Genomic DNA, 17829 nt, shown 5'->3' on the forward strand with positions numbered 1-17829 from the left:
TAGCCTTTAATCCTAGCTTGCACCCGGCGGGCAAGTAAAAATACACACTGGGCTCCAAAACCCAGTCACACTCAGTGCTCACAAAGCCACTGACTTATCCGATGAGTTTCCTAGAATCAAAGGTTTCTAGCTCACCAGCCTTCTTCTCCTCAGTTCCCCATCTGCATCCTTATCCCAGATACAAACTCTACACAAACTGGCATCTCACTCAGCACTCCGCCATCTTGGCTGCTTTTCCTGGCCTCCTCCATGTGGCCTCCTCCTGCTGCTGGCTCTACTCTCTCTGCTCTCTCATGCTAATCTCAGGAACCAAGAGCGCAAACTCTCGTTCCGTCCCCATTTTATAGTGTAGAAATCCAAACCCTTAATCCAATATACATAACAGGGAAGTCTCCAATACAAAGTCACTTCTCTGAGGCATGATAGGATTGTACCACCTCACACCAAAAAGGGTGGGACAGGCTTAATCCCAAAACCAAGGCTACAAGGATTCTGCTTGCCCCTAGCCCACCCCAACACACATTAATATCACCTGGGCGACTGCCTCCTCGTGTTATCTTTAACAAAGTGAGCATAATACATTTTATCCGCCCAACAAGCATCTTGGGCAATAACTGATTTTTTTTGCCTCAGTTTCTTTCTGCAAAATGTCACAAATAATAGTATCTACCTTCTTTATTACATGGATTAAATGAATTAATATTTGTAGAAGTACAAAGATCTGGAAGATGGTATGCCTTATATAAGTATCTATGAAATAAATACAATTTGTATTTCTTACTCCCTTTAATTAGGTTGGATTTCTAAAATTCTACCATGTCATAAAACACATGAAAGAGTTTAAGTATTTAAGAGACCAAAATTTTTATACCATCATAATAAATTCTATCAAACTAAAAGTGTCTATATTTTACTTTGATTCAACTTAAATAAAATGCCCCCCTGCCTGACCTGTGGTGGCGCAGTGGATAAAGCATCGACCTGGAAATGCTGAGGTCGTTGGTTCGAAACCCTGGGCTTGCCTGGTCAAGGCACATATGGGAGTTGATGCTTCCTGCTCCTCCCCCCCTTCTCTCTCTATCTCTCTCTCATTTCTAAAATGAATAAATAAAATTAAAATAAAAATAAAAATAAAAAAAAAATAATAAAAAAAAAAAAAAATAAAATGCCCCCCAAATCCAGCTCTCTATCACTTATTGAGTACTTAATTTGTACTCTGCAAATTATGGCATATAGTCCTTACAACCAACTAACCTATAAATTAGATTCTGTTATCCCCATATTACAAGCAAGGACACTGAGACTCAGTGAGGTTATTAAATAACTTGCTGAATGACATCTAATAAAGTTAAAGCTGGAATAAAAACCCAGGTATTTCTGATTCCAAAATCGGTCCTCTTAATCCCAAAGCAAAAAAAATAGCTTTGTTATCTATTGAGTACAATGGTCTTTAACTACTTAGCTTAACTGTAGGTCGACTTTCAAACAAAGGTTAGATTACCTTAATATAAACTTCCATATTTCCCCATGTATAAAACTACCATGTATAAGAATCACCTTAATTTTGGGGCCCGAAATTTGAAAAGAAATGTATTACATAAAGTTACTGAACTCAAGTTTTATTCACCATAAAATTCATACAACTCCTCATCACTGTCTTCAACAATGAGCACAAAAGCAAGCGCGAAAAAAGCGGGAAATGCAAGTTTAAAAAAAAAACTACAACCACTGTATAAGACACACCTAGTTTTTAGACCCCAAATTTTCCAAAAAAAATTTTTTTATTAAAATTTTTAAGTGCGTCTTATACATGGGGAAATACGGTAGATTTTTAAATAATAAACAGACATTACAGAGAATTAGATCCACATCTTACAACAACTTCCAAAATCAAACTGACCAACTGAAAAATCCTTGCATTAACTAACAAGTACCACAATAGTAAGTTTAAAATGCTGGGTACCATAATTTCAGAAAGTTATTTCTGAAAAGGTATAAGGGAATTTTTAATCCTGACTTGAATAAACAGGGCCCGATAACTGGCTTCCTCTCAATACCTAAATAAGAGGAATCCTTCTGTTCTGGCTAATATTACTTTAGTTAGTGTCAATATAAAACACAAGGTTGGAATTAAAATGCATAATCTCTGAATCAAGATTTGATATACAAACGGGCCATTCCTGTACAATGTAAAAATAGTTATAATAGGGACATTAATCACAACTGTCAATACTGCATTCGTCTTTTAAAGGAAGTAAGGGAATGGTGGTAGAGGCCATGCGAAGGCCAGTAAATAAGCTTTAGGTATTCCAGACACCTAACCTCTGATGTTTGGTGAACAATGGACAGACGTGTTTGGATTTACACTAGATCAGTCTGGTTAACCACTTGTTTAGGATGAAACCATTTCTCAATTAAATTCAATCTCCTAGTTTGCAAGCTTGCCTAGCACGTGCACATCCCCTTGGGAACAGGCTCTTTTACTCAGTGGGGCTGTATTTGCTAAGGATCCTATCCCAGAGTTGGCCTTCAATAATCTCTGCTACTGAGGTGAAAAGTTCTTCAATCTTCCACATTTCTGTAGCGTGTACAAAGTGAAACTGAAGTTAAGTAATGGTACTTAGGACAATATGGATTATTTTCCCTTTGTGAACCCTTTCAAAACTGCTCACAGTATAACTAGGATATAACCACACCCCCCAAAGTGGTTTCTGTGTTTAAATAGTTTGACCAAAATATACAGACGTTTTTGAGGATAAAAGATATTACAAACCACTTAGAGTAGGAAGTTCCCCAAAGTAGATCCCGCAGAGAATCTGCCAGGTGTTGGTTACAGCACAGGCTGAACAGGTATTACAGGTTTCTAGTCTGAACTCTTTCCTTTACTTCACACTTCAGACCTCTTCTCTGAATGTCAAAGATTTTTATCACTGCCAGTTTAAAACTGATTAAGGATGTGGGTGAACTAAACATTGTCCAAGATCTGTAAAAATGATGTCTAGGATGCTAACATAAAAGGTTCCTGTTCTTTTGATCCTAGATTTACTATACAAATTGAAAGAAAACTAGGGTTAACAACCAAGAAGGAGGTTCTTGTATCTTAGGTTTCCAATTAAAGCAAAAACATTTGCTGTGCATCAAACATGAACCAGGAATAACGATGTATGTGTGGAACCTTGACCTAAATAGTGTGATATCGTCTATGTTCAGTACAAAGCCGCTTACAGAATACTAAACAAGAGGACGAAACCTTACGTGGTACTCCTCAGAAAACCTGCAACACATCCATCACCTTCACTCCACCCATCAAGAGAAGAATTTTCAGCAACTCCAAACTATAAACTTTAAGGTGCTTTTTGCACAACCCGAGTGGCTCTTCTGGAGCACAGCGCAAGGTTGCTTTGGTTTTGTTTAAGGAAGGAATTGGTTTGTTGTTTTTGAAGAGAAAAGTAGAGAAAAAGTGGGTTGAGGAGGGATAATGGGAGAAATGTGTCTGCTCTGGAAACCTTATATCTATAGTGTCTGTGATATCCATGGGTAGAAACAGAAAAATGGGCTTGAAGCAGAGGACAGATGATGGCTAGAGATCTTCTAATTTAGGAAATATCAACTGTGGCTCTCTATGCTACAGTGAAAGAACACTATCACTCAGGGAGAGTGGTCCTATCAAGAAGGAAGACACATAAAGGACATAAGCAATAGTGGCCACCAGCATATAAAGTGAAGATAAGCCTTCTTAGAAGACACAGACCTACTCAAAGATGCATTAAAAAGTTCCAAAGAGAATGAGCCAGGCGAATGGGATTTTTTTTTGACAGAGGGATACATAGGGAAAAACAAACAGAAAGGGAGAAAGATGAGAAGCATCAATTCTTCGTTGCAGCATCTCAGTTGACTGTTGATTGCTTGTTCATTGATTGCATTCCCGTATGTGCCTTAACCAGGGGTGTAAAGCCAGTGGTCACGGCCACCATCACAGCAGCCTGGCCCATGCAGGTTCGCATTGGATTCGGACAGTCGGTAAAGAAACAACGGAGCCAAAAACTGGTGGGCCATAGTCTTTTATCCTAGCTTGCACCCAGTGGGCAAGTAAAAACTACACACTGGGCTCCAAAACCCACTCACATTCAGTGCTCACAAAGCTACTGATTTATCTGAGTTTCCTAGAATGAAAGGTTTCTAGCTCACCAGACTTATTCACCTCTGTTCCCCATCTCCTTCCTTCTCCCTGCACAAACTCTGCACAAACTGGCTTCTCTCTCAGCACTCTGCCATCTTGGCTGCTTCTCCTGGCCACATGGCCTCTTTCTGCTCTCTCCTCTAATGATAATCTCAGGAACCAAGAAAGCAAGCTCCCGTTCTGCCCCCATTTTATAGTGTAGATTCAAAACCTTTAATCCAATATACAAAATAGGGAAGTCTCTAATACAAAGTCACTTATCAGAGACATGATGGGATTGTACCACCCCACATCAAAAAGGGTGGGAAAGGCTTAATCCCAAAACCAAGCCCCAGGCTACAAGGATCCTGCCTGCCCACAGCCCGCCCCCAACACACATTAATATCACCTGGCCGACAGCTTTCACGTGGGCAGCACCATCTTTAACAAAGTGAGCATAATATATTTTATCTGCCCAACAAGGGGGCTAGGTTAAGGTTTCTTTACAGGTTTCCAGTCTGAACTCTTTCCTTTACTTCACACTTCAGTCTTCTCTGAATGTCAAAAATTTTTATCACTGCTGGTTTAAAAATGATTAAGGATGTGGGTGAACTAAACATTGTCCAAGATCTGTAAAAATGATGTCTAGGATGCTAACATAAAAGGTTCCTGTTCTTTTGATCCTAGATTTACTATACAAATTGAAAGAAAACTAGGGTTAACAACCAAGAAGGGGCTATAGCAGAGTGAGTGACCCCTTGCTCAAGCCAGCGACCATGGAGTTATGTCTGTGATTCCATGCTCAAGTCAGCAACCCCTCACTCAAACTGGTGAATCCATGGTCAAGCCAGCAACCTCGGGGTTTCAAACCTGGGTCCTCTGCTTCCCAGTCCGATGCTCTATCCACTGCGCCACCGCCTGGTCAGGGAGGCAAGTAAGGAGATTTTAAGGAGTGGTAAATGGTTTCAAGAAAGAATGATAATAGCCACTCTGAAAAGAAACTCATGAATCTATTAAAAAATAATTTGGAGGGAAGGAGAGAAGAGGTACTAAGAAGGAGAGCAAATGAAAGGAAGCTTTTTTAGAAAAGGGGAGGCCTGAGCAAGTTTCCTGACTTGAAGAAATGAAACAGCAGGTAAAAAGAGTGATCATTTAAAGCAGCATCTTAAAAAGACTTTGAGGTGATTTCAGGATCTACAGTAAAAGTGGAAGAAGAATCTCTCTTGGAAGAAAAAAGAAAATACCAATCAATCCTTTAAAACTGAGAAAAGGGAAGTAAAGATGGGATAAGACTACCTCAATTTGGGTGGCGGAAGAAATAATTTGCTAAGGAGAGTTCTTAGGTAGTTTCACTCTTCTCTAGAGAGAGAAGGGGCAGTGGTTGTAGGATAACCTCTGCAGAGGTGATTAGGGACCATTTAAAGGGTCACTGAGCATTACTGAGGACTCAGGTGAGACTTGGAAATACAAAGATTTATAATAGCCCCAAATGGCACAGTTATTTTATTTTTCCCAAGACAACAGAAAAAGCAGATGGGTACATAGCCCATACTAAAACACTAGGAATATAAAACATGAACAAGTGAGCCACTGTTTTCCAGAGAACACAAACTAGCAACAAACATCAGAGATAACACAACACTTGGAGGCATCCAACCTCCTCTGAGACAGTCTCACAGAAAGATCAAGTATAGGTAGTTTCAAACTCTGCCTCCTGGTTAGCTAGCTATGATGCTGGTCAAGCTGCTGTTTTTTGTAAGGTTATGAAAAGGGGGGTAGGAGTTTTTAATACCTACCACACTATTCTGCATATTAACAAAGATAACATAAAAACATCCAGTATTGTTTCTGATACTTAATAGGTACTAAAGAAATATTAGTATTGTTTTTTTCTCTGCATAAAATGAGGACACTAGGCCCTGGCTGGGTAGCTTGGTTAAAGTGTTGCCTAGAAATGTCACGGTTACAGGTTCAATCCTCAGTCAGGGCACATACAAGAATTAACTAATGGGCGCTTAAATAAGTAGAACAACAAATTGATGTTTCTCTCTCTCTCACTCTCTTTCTCTAAAATAAATAAAAATAAGGACACTAGACCAGGAATCTCATCCCACTGTAAAATTTGTCTTAGATTTAAACTGCATATAAAAATTAGGGGTTATTTCAAAATGAGTATGTGATAAAATATCCCCTAATTTTTGTGAGCAGTAGAGTTGTGTTGGCCCCTTTGAATTCTGTGAGTTACTTCCACCACCACCAGGGCAAATAATGATGCCACCTTATATTTGTGAAGTGCTCTGCAGTTCAAAAAGCGCTTACTTTCATTATCTCATTCATTAGTCCTGACAACCACTATCTAAGGTAGACATAATAGTTAACTACCATCAATTTGTGTAGACAGAATAGTTAACTACCATCAATTTGTGTATGAGGAAACTGACAGGCAGGAGATTAAACGACCTGTCATAGGCCAATTTCATGTTCATTTGGTTATCTTTGTTCTATAAAGTTGCTGAAGTTCATTAAAAATACAACCTGTCACTGTATAAAAAAAATAGACTTCCTTTGCTTGTTTTTTGTTTAAAGCAGATTTTATTTGTATCTTATTTTGACTTGTGACTTAATCCGCCAAATCACTTTATGCCTTTTTTAAAGATTTTAATTTATTCATTTTTAGAGGAGAGAGAGGGAGGGAGGAAGAGAGGGAGAGGTGGGTTAGAGGAATAGGAAGCATCAACTCATAGTCGCTTCCTGTATGTATGTGCCTTGACCAGGCAAGCCCAGGGTTTCGAACTGGCGACCTCAGCATTCCAGGTCGATGTTTTATCCACTGCACCACCATGACTTTTTTAGAAGCACAAGTTAAACACTACCCATAAATCAGAGAAAATCAGATATAGTATGTAAAGGTATTCAACATCTTCTGATGGAATTCTAAAATTTCCTCCATAATTTAATACATATGACAATCTCTCTTGTATTTTATATTTACAGGTATTGTCGGGAGCCGATCCACTAATGCTGGCTAACTAGGTCACAGCAGAAGAAGATCCACAACTGCTGGTTGACAAAGTCACAGCAAAAGAAGATAGAGTCACCGCAGTAAAGACCAACAGCTGCGGGTTGACAAAGTCACCGCAAGGAAAGGCACGATACTTCCCCCTTTAACTTTTTAAATTAATCTGGCCTTATATCCCCCCTTTTTTCTGGGTGTGTGCTATTAATTATGGCACAGGGATAATAGTACCGTGCTTTCCCTGTAGATTCATAGTAATTTCTTTGAAAATGAGACAGAGGGTGTAAGATCCACAGAAAAGCCTGTAAGCCCCTTGAACTGGGCTCATAGACATAAGAGGCTGGCTATGATATCCCTCATAAAGGGTTAAGTTTGTAGGAGAATTCCTTCTTAATCATGTTAGAAAGAATAGATTGTGACTTGTGACTAGATAGGAGGCAGTGGCTGTGCACAGAGCACCTCTCGGCCTTCACTTAATTCAACATTTTTCCTCCTAGCCTTTTCATGTAATAGAGTAAAGAAACATTCCTTTCTTCTTGCTTATTTGATCTGCAGATAGTGATACACTCTGAGAAGAATAGAGGTAGAACTTAACTAGTGTTTAAATATAATAAATAAGTAATATTTGACTAGACAATAGTATCTTAGGTAAGGTATAGTAGAATGGCCCATTGTGTGGCCTAGGATGAGAGCGCAGTCGGCAAGAAAAGAATGTTTTACTAAGAGAATTGTCTTTTGACTAAAGGCAATTGCTAGGCTTTCTCAATGAGATGTTTTCATGAGATTTATATGCTTTTCAAGATTTTTAGATAGTGAGAAAAATGTAGGGAAATTCATAGAAGTAATAACAATTAATGTCTTATGTTGCTACTAGGCTATCTTGCAAGTGCACTCTGTATATCTTTGGGTGAAAGCTATTCTTAATGTTCTGTCAATTTCTTTATAGGCAAGCCTTTTAGAATCTTGTGAAAAAAAAAAAAAAAAGTAGGACACTGCTTAAACTCAAAGCCATTTATCTGAGCAAACGGTTGTCCATTGTTAGTCCTTAATAATCTCGTCTGCTAATCTCTCTCTGCCCCTTAACTCACAACAGCAGTAAAGTTAGTTAACTATTAGTACTAATACCTTAAAAGCTTTTACCGATGTTGTTATCACTATTCAAGTTATTTTGTATTTTGAATGATTTGCTACCTGGTTTGTAATTTATAGATATAAATTAACTGTTATCCAGAAACATGTAAACATAGTGAAACAGAAGCAATGATTAACACCATGTAATTGTAACTCAGTGTGTGTGTATAAAAAGGGAGCTATACTAGCATTGAGCAGAGATGCCTGGCAGTAAATGCTAACCGGAGAATAAAGAGAAAGAAAAGAATTCGGCTCTCTCACTCGATTTCGCCGACGCCGTCTCTTCCTGTGGGACCCCTGGATCCCCCCCGGGGCTGGACCCCGGCAAGGTATAATTTATTTCATTGAGGAGGGGCTACAATTTTTAAATGAAGATAGCCTCTAATTGCTTTCTTCCCTACATACAAAAAATACTCCAAGGAATCAGGAAGAATATAAAATTGGAGGATAAAATTCAGAAAATTTATTAAGGTAGGAAAAAAAATATCCTTCATCTTCACTGATATCTTACTGAAATTTAGCATTTCTTTCAATTCTGACTGCAGACAAGAAATTATGCTTATATTAGCAGCACTTCTGAATTTTATCACCAATAGAATTCAGATATTTTATATCATATTATAGTCACTGTAGATATCTTGAAATATTATTTACACACATTACCAATTCAAAATTACCAGTTATCAGGCTTACTCCTAGCCTTTATTTAATGTTAACAAAGAATCAAGTATTGTATAATAGTCATTTGCTTAAAAATTGTCATATCTTTATATATATTTCAATATGATTTGGCCTGCATTACAACCATAAGTTTGTATGCGTAAAAGGTCAAAAACTGCTTCAAAGGATAGTTAAGACCCTGCAGAACTTCCCTCTTTGTGCTCTAATTCAAGAGCTTTCTCCGCTCTTCCCAGTCTTCCTTCCTCACCCATCTCTTCCACCCTGCCTGACTTCAAGTGCAAGGAACTAAAAAAGAGAAACATGGCCAATTCTGCATCCCTTTTCTTCTCTCCTCAAATATAGACATGATGATTATTATTTACATACATTGCCTCTAAATCCTTTTCCTCTTCTAACTCTGTAATATCCCTTTTTTTTTCTGTTTTCTTTTCTTTTTTTTTTTCTTTTTTTGTATTTTTCTGAAGTTGGGAACGGGGAGGCAGTCAGACAGACTCCCGCATGCGCCTGACCAGGATCCACCCGGCACACCCATCAGGGTGTGATGCTCTGCACATCTGAGGCGTCGCTCTGTTGCAACCAGAGCCATTCTAGCACCTGAGGCAGAGGCCACAGAGCCATCCTCAGAGCCCTGGCCAGCTTTGCTCCAATGGAGCCTTGGCTGCGGGAGGGGAAGAGAGAGACAGAGAGGAAGGAGAGGGGGAGGGGTGGAGAAGCAGATGGGCACTTCTCCTGTGTGCCCTGGCCAGGAATCGAACCCAGGACTCCTGCACGCCAGGCCGACGCTCTACCACTGAGCCAACTGGCCAGGGCCTTGTAATGTCCTTTTTGCTGTTTGCTCCCAAAACCCTAAAACAAGTATCACTGATAAAATGTCGAGGGTAGACAAACTACAGCTTTTTAACATCCATAACTTATAACCTGTATGGCTATAAAATGGATAGAACATGGTTTACCCCCCAAAAAAGAGAAAACAGCCAGGACTGGGTTGAGGAGAGTGTGTGGAGGAAATGGGCTAGGGAAGGAAAGCAGACTATCAAGCTTTTATTTCTCATCTTCCTATAGCAAGTTGAAGGAAACAAGGAGTGAATAAAGGAAAGCACATACGTACATACATACACCTTCACACCCCTGGAAACCACCACGTGGGCTGAGACATTGCTTTGGGAAGGTAGAGTAAATAAGTGAGACGGTGTCCCTATTTGAAGAAAATATGCACAGGTTGAACTGAGAGAAAAGTGAGAAAAGAAGACATACTGGTTGGTTTTTGATAGAAGAGTCAGCCAAGCACCTAGTTCAAGTGCCCAAATAGGAAGCCCAGGTTTGCTTATATTCATGCAGCTCTTCTCCCAAGCTCCCACACACCCAGAACCTGCCACTAGAGGCCTTCCACCAAGCGCCTGGTGCCATTTGCAGAAGCTTCAAGCTAGAAACACCCCGTCACACTTGCTTTAAAAGCAAGGGGCAGGCAAGCTCACAGGAAGGACTGTACCCGTCCACAGGAATATCGCAAATGAACGGAAGTTTTCCAGCTCTGTCGGTATATACATCAGGACTGGCTGGCTTAAGGACAGGTTCACCTGCACAATACCGTTTCCATGAGAAAATATACAGCAAGTTCTAAACCAATGATTTATCTTAAGTCTAAACATGACTCATGACTGAGAAGTGTTTTTATTAATTATCCTCCAAAGCACCAAAGAAAAAAAAGGCAAATATAGCAACAAAAAATTAAAAACAGTAAAAGTTTAAGTACTGATGGGAACATTAACAGTAATAAATATATTTCAAAGAAATAATATTACTTTGATATTTTACACAAATTTTTGTTGATTATGCTTTGCTATTAAATACTAGGATACATAAAGCATAGGTCAAGCTTAAATTTAGTATACAAATTCAGTGCTTTAATGTCATGTTAAAACACACACAAAAAAGGGCTGTTTTTCTATGCTATTATTCCTCTATAAAATTTTTTTTCAATAAAAAGCCTTCTTTTCCTTTTTCAAACACAAAACACATTCTCAGACAACCATAATGAGAAATTTTAAAAAATTAGAAACAGTATTTACATAAATACAAGAAAATCTTATTCTTTTAAAAGAGAAAGCAAGCATTGTGTAGGTATAGCATAAAAAAATGAAATTTTTGCTGACTTATGAACAAAAATTAGCTTTAGAAAAACTAAATGACACATAAAGACTGTACACTTGAAAATGAAAAGACTTATATTTTTCCAAAGTAATTGTGAATGCTGACCCTCCTATACTTCCTAATTTGTTACTTGTCTAATTATACTGCCTTGTTTTCACCTCCCCTTCACTTTCAAGTATTATTTCATCACTGCCTTGCTAATAATACTATGAATAAAATTTCTACCCCCAAATTTTCATAAGGTCCACATTCTTAAAAAAGGAAAGGCTCAAGTGCTTTGTTCTTTAGTTAAAACTCACAAAGACACTGGACAAGGAATACACTATATTGAGATCCTAAAATTGTATGGCTAGACTAGAAAGTACATACGAAGAGGCTTCTTTATAATTTTGGTTTTTTTACATCAGGGGTCTCAAACTCGCGGCCCGCCGAACAATTTTGTGCGGCCCGCAGACTAATCCCCTAGGCTTACTTAATTTTATCCAAAATATTTTGAACTTCGTGGGTTAGTCTGAGGGCCGCACAAAATTGTTCGGAGGGCCGCACAAAATTGTTCGGCAGGCCGCGAGTTTGAGACTCCTGCTTTACATCTTAAAATTACACTGCAAGAAAAAAGAACTGTCTTCATAAAAATAAGTTGAAGAGATGAATTAATTATATCCAGCAATTTCACATTAAAAAAAAATGGATTCTACCCACGGATAACCCATTTTCTTTGCCTACTTGCCTCAACAGAAAACATTTCCCTCAAAAGTGTTCAATATGCTGCTCTTATATGGAAGAAAGGTCTAAATTAAGAAACCCATTTTTTATGAAAGAATCATGTAATAAATTGGTGGTCATCACTTTTAAATCACCTACACCAAGATGCTGGTAGGGAGAAAAGAAATCTGAGTTCACCTGGCATATAGCAGGAGCTCAAAAAGTAACTTGTTGACTAAAGCCATTTAGTGTTGAAAATCTTTTAGTGGGAATAAAATGAAAGTTGGAATAACAAGTTGTTCCTCTTACTCAAATTATACTGCTTACAAAAACTAGGAGATATTTAAATATAAGTTCTATAGTGAGGAAAAACATTAAACTAAGGCAAAGGTACAATAAAAAATAAACTTGTATTTTAACATAAATATAAAGCAATTGGGTAAAGCAATAAACCTGAGTGTGAACTTTCTGCATTTTCCCAAAAATGATTGCATCATAGTCTAATTGCTTTTCAGAAGTTAAGAGATCTGATTTTCATTAGAATAAGGTTGAAGTTTTGTTGTTTTTATTGTTGTTTTGGCCTTTCTATATCATGGGAACAAAAGGAAGGCTTTATAACCCCAGGAAAATCTACTCATTTTGTTTTTTAAAAGGGGTATCCAATCTGAATATCAAGATCATATTTCTTTCCTTTGCCCTGAAGGCAAGAACATTCTCAGTTCTGTTTTGAAGCTGGCACCCACATAATCTTGGTTAATTTCCAAAAGCACATATGTTATAGTAAATCCTCTTCTTTCAATGCCAAAAAGTTTTTGCTCCTAGAAATTGTTTTACTGGCACATTCTCAACAGATCAGTTATTTCAATACTTGCTACTTAGAGAAACAAGACTGGCCAAAACACTTTAGAAAAGTCAAGGTTCCATTTTAAATCTATAAAAGGTTGACTTTTTCTTTGAGAAAGATCCTATCTATTAAATCCGAGTTTAAGAATAGTAGTTCTCCTTGGGTGTGCGTGAGCATCACGGAGTTAGAGGGGTGCTGACTGTGTGTTTTAAGACACAGCTATTAAACCTGTTAGCTGTTCATGCATAAAGGCTTTTCTTACAAATGAGGTAGCAACATTCAGTCTTAGGAAAGATAGAAAAATACATTTTGGCCAATTTGGATGGAAGTTTTATGACATTTACCAGCTGAAGTGTTTTCCCAGTGAAAAGCAATGATTGACTCAAGCTATGAGAGAGCGAACTAATTTGCTTTTTTCGCCCTTTTAAAAAAAAATGGGGTAAACTGAAGACTAAAAGAAAAAAATTTCCATCAAATTAATTAAGTATTTTCTTTGGGGAATGTTCTAAATATGTCTAATATTAAATATTAATACATCCTTGCTAATAAGGAACTTTTAACACAATGCAATATACAGATTACATGTTGTAGAACTGTATCCTTGAAATCTGTTATTAACCAGCATTACCCTCAATAAATTTAATAAAATTTAAAAACAAGAGTGCTAGATATTTCAATGAAAGAATGTTTCCATAATAAATCCTTTGATTTAAATGAAAACAAAAACTCCCGCTTTCTTTTATAAATGCAAGCTGTTACCATTAATGATTTTACGTTAGTGTTTATTCATAAAATTTGAGTCACAAATATAAAGCTTATGAAGATTTTTGTGCCCACCCCAAATTAAAGTTCAATAAAAAAAACCTCATTATCAAGTGTCAAAAGTATAAAATTCTTACTAGTTAACCCATCAATTCTACACCTGTCAACTTAATCTGAAGAAAATACCTTAATGAACTTATGTTCAAAAGTATTTTTCACAAAATTAAATTATTTTAATAACAAAAGAATTATTTGATATTGTATTATTAACTAACCCCTAAAAACGAAATGAATGGAATATATTCTATCTTCATGATACAAAACTGTGTAGACATTATAAAGTAAGAAACTGTCACCAAGGGCTGCGGACAGAAGGGGGCTGAAAGGCTTGGGAGGAGAGTCAGAGAGCTTGTCCAGTCCTTTTGTCATCCTTTATACTGCCTGAATTTACTCAGCATGTACTGCTTTTCTAATAATTACCAGAGGATATAGACTATTTAATAAATGTTCCAAGTATATTAAGTGAATCAAGTTATGAATGTATACACTATAATCCCAATTTCCTGTGTGTAAATTAATAGGAAAAAACCTGAAAGACTATATGCCAATAGTTTACATAAATGGGTGACAGAGTACAGGTCATTTTTGTGTAATTTTCTATATTTTCCAATAGGAGCATGTATTTCTTTTCTAGTCAGCAAAAAATTGTTTTTCATTTAATATATTGTTATGCTCCATTTGGCTACTACACAAACCCTACAGTTAAAAAAATTCTTTGGCTTAGAAAGGTGTAATTTATGTTTCAAACCTATAAAATTGTGCTATAAAGTAAATGATGATGATGATGATACAGAAATGATAAAGAAGTGATTATCAATGTCTAATAACAGACTTTAAAAAATTAACACTAAAATTTGATGTATTATATTTGAGTTATATAAATTTAGGAGAAAGAAAACATTACATTATAAAAGGTTATTTACTTAATACTAAAAAATAGATTTAACAGAGTATAACTAAGTGCATGAATGAGAGGTACAAAACAGTATGTTAAGAAAAGTGAGAGTTATGTTGGGGACCTACCACTAAATAAATTACAGAAGGCAACTATGCCCTCCCATAAGATCTCCTAATTCCACTAGACAGACTGTCGTCTGAAGGAGCCCCATCGTCTTGCTATAATAAACAGCTTACTATTGCCAATTATATGTAATTTGCTAAGTATGAACATGCAATCCTGGATGTACATAAAAAATAAACCCACTAAAGTCTCTGACACACCCCTTGCCTAGATGTGAAATTAAGAAATGCTTCAAATATTTTGAGTAGTAATTTCAACTGTTCAAATTAAGAGTTTTCATTTACCCATACCTGACTTTCCTACAGTCAAAAACTTTAACCTCTTCTAATCCACACAGCATAAATGGCTTTATGAGAATATTTAATCAGTATAATGTCCACATTAAAAAAAAAAACAAAAAACGTTTATAATGAATGATTTTCATTACTAAAAGTAATACTATTTTGGTACTAAACTGTGCAGAAGTTTTAAATAAAATGCTTAACATTGGAATACTACAGTAAACAGAGGTTAAAATTATAATGACTTGGCTCTGGCCGGTTGGTTCAGTGGTAGAGTGTTGGCTCGGAGTGCAGATGTCCCGGGTTCAATTCCTGGTAAGGGCACACAGGAGAAGTGACCATTTGCTTCTCTACCCCTCCCCCTCTCATTTCTTTTTCTCTCTCTCTCTTCCCCTCCTGAAGCCATAACTTGATTGAAGTGAGTTGGCCCCAGGCACTGAAAATAACTCCATGGCCTCCTACTCAGGAGCTAAGAAGAGCTCTGTTGCTGAGCAATGAAGCAATGCCTCAGATGGGCAGAGCATTGCCCCCTAGTGGGCTTGCCGGGTGAATCCTGGTTGGGGTGCATGCGGTAGTCTGTCTCTGCCTCCCCTTCTCTCACTGAATAAAATAAATAAACAAAGACTGTAGATGCATAAGAATGTTTCAGCAATCATCTAGTGAAAAAGGACTACTCAAAGGTATATAGATTATGGCTACAACTACATGAAAATGGGTGATGGTGAAATTGTGGGTTAACTATTTCAAAAAGTATTTTAAATAATAAATATATTGTTTCCACTGAAAAAAAGATTTAAAAGAAATATAGAAATAAGGCAATTTTCCAAGCCTAAAGGCCTCGTTTGCTTCTTCTGAGATCCAGATTTTAAGTAAAGGAATAAAGAATAAAATTAAATGCATGCAAAGCTGTTTGCTTCTAGGAATTCAAACAGGAGGAAATAAACAGAGGGAGGCTAATGTCTGTGAGACTGGGCTAACTACTTCATTCCCAGCTGTGTTTTAATTTGTATTACTGAGCAGTAACAAACACTTTTTATGACAGAGCCTGAGAATTTCCATATGTGCCCAGTGAAAGACGCACACTAGAAAATACTTGAAATGTTAGATCCAGTCTGTAAGTCACTGTCTGGTCTATATTCTAAATTGTACAACATCAGTTGAATTATTCAGGAGTTAATTCTAATTTAATGCCATTTAAAAGCAGAGATGATGACAGAGATGCCTGATCACTTACAAGTGACTTTAAATATATATAAATATGGGATGTGTTGCCCTGGCTGAGGAGCTCAATTGGTTCGAGTGTCAACCCAATGTGCCAGGGGTTGGGAACCTTTTTGGCTGAGAGAGCCATGAATGCCACATATTTTAAAATGTAATTCCATGAGAGCCATACAACGACCCGTGTACGTTACGCATTATCCAATAAAAATTTGGTGTTGTCCACGAGGACAGCTGTGATTGGCTCCAGCCACCCACAACCATGAACATGAGCGGTAGGAAATGAATGGATTGTAATACATGAGAATGTTTTATATTTTTAACCTTTTTTTTTTTATTAAAGATTTGTCTGCGAGCCAGATGCAGCCATCAAAAGAGCCACATCTGGCTCACAAGCCATAGGTTCCTGACCCCTGCAATATGCCAAGGTTGCAGGTTCGATCTCTGGTCAGGGCACATATAAGAATCAACCAATGAGTGCATATGAGTGGAACAACAAATCAATGTTTCTCTGGCTCTCTCTAATCAATTTTTTTTTTTTTTACAGGAACAGAGAAAGTCAGAGAGAGGGATAGATAAGGACAGACAGACAGGAACGGAGAGAGATGAGAAGCATCAATCATTAGTTTTTCATTGCGACACCTTAGTTGTTCATTGACTGCCCTCTCATATGTGCCTTGACCGTGGGCCTTCAGCAGACCGAGTAACCCTTTGCTGGAGCCAGCAACCTTGGGTCCAAGTTGGTGAGCTTTTGCTCAAGCCAGATGAGCCCACGTTCAAGCTGGTGACGTCAGGGTCTCGAACCTGGGCCTTCCCAGTCCAACGCTCTATTCACTGCGCCACCACCAGGTCAGGCAATAAATAAATTTTTTAAAAAAAGATGACTAAATTAAAATCATACCCTTTTTGCTGCAGTAAGACAATTAAGTCAGTAATAAAGCAAGCTGGTACAGACTGAGGTCATTTTATGTCACTGTATCGTAACTGAAAGTAACCCTGTTCCTTACTCTTCAAAAATAATAGTAAGATTTCTATTTCTACTACAGCCATAAAGTTCAGGGAGGCAGCAAATGGAGGTAAAGTAATACATTAGCAGGTGAATATCTTCTTTATAGCTACTTTAGACACTAGCCCTCCTCTCTTTTTTATACGAGAACTGTAGTAGCAATGGAAACCCAGACCCACAAGAAACCAAGGGGACATTCAAAAATTTACTATAAAATAAAGAGATTCTTCAAGCTAGCATAACGTAACTATCTTTACACAGGGCACTAGATTTTAAGAAAATACACACTAATTTTCACTAATTTATTGAATTCTTAAAATTTCATTATAAACTTGATCCTAGATTTATGGCATTTGCTGTAACAGTTTAAATAAATGTATGGAAGTTTTTTTTATAATATACATATTTAAATTTTATTTATTGATTTTTAGAAAGAGAGAAAAAGAGTAAGGAGAAGCAGGAAGCATCAACTCATAGTAGTTGCCTCCTGTATGTTCCCGGACTCGGCAATCCCAGGGATTCAAACCGGCGACCTCAGCATTCCAGGTCGATGCTTTATCCACTGTGCCACCACAGGTCAGGTCACATGGAAGTTTTTTTTAAAGATGGTCATAATAGTTATGACATAGGTTATGTAAAATGATTACTAAATTCCATATCTGGTATTACTCGCAACTTCTGTTGCCTTTTTTATTTAGTGAATTTAAAATAATCTGATCGCCTATTATTTATATCACAGAAATAAGTGTTGCCATAAAGTTCAACTGCTAACAAATGTTTTCCTGTAGGGTACAGAC

At 37.3% G+C, this 17829-nt stretch overlaps 1 protein-coding gene across 19 annotated transcripts in view; it reads right to left on the reverse strand.

Annotated features, from left to right (window-relative positions):
- The window catches only part of PLEKHA5 (pleckstrin homology domain containing A5), a 277256-nt gene that overhangs the window by 233838 nt on the left and 25589 nt on the right, over nucleotides 1-17829 (reverse strand). Inside the window, exon 4 of one of the 19 annotated variants that reach the window (XM_066355078.1) lies at nucleotides 5025-5077. The exons of the other annotated variants lie outside the window; for them this stretch is intronic. Coding sequence (XP_066211175.1) covers nucleotides 5059-5077 — 19 coding nt within the window. The 3' untranslated portion in view covers nucleotides 5025-5058. Of the gene's footprint in view, nucleotides 1-5024; nucleotides 5078-17829 lie in introns of those variants that run through there. 19 annotated transcript variants of the gene reach the window in all.

The sequence above is a fragment of the Saccopteryx leptura genome, chromosome 1 (genome assembly GCF_036850995.1).
Source record: "Saccopteryx leptura isolate mSacLep1 chromosome 1, mSacLep1_pri_phased_curated, whole genome shotgun sequence".
NCBI classification, from domain to species: Eukaryota; Metazoa; Chordata; class Mammalia; order Chiroptera; family Emballonuridae; genus Saccopteryx; species Saccopteryx leptura.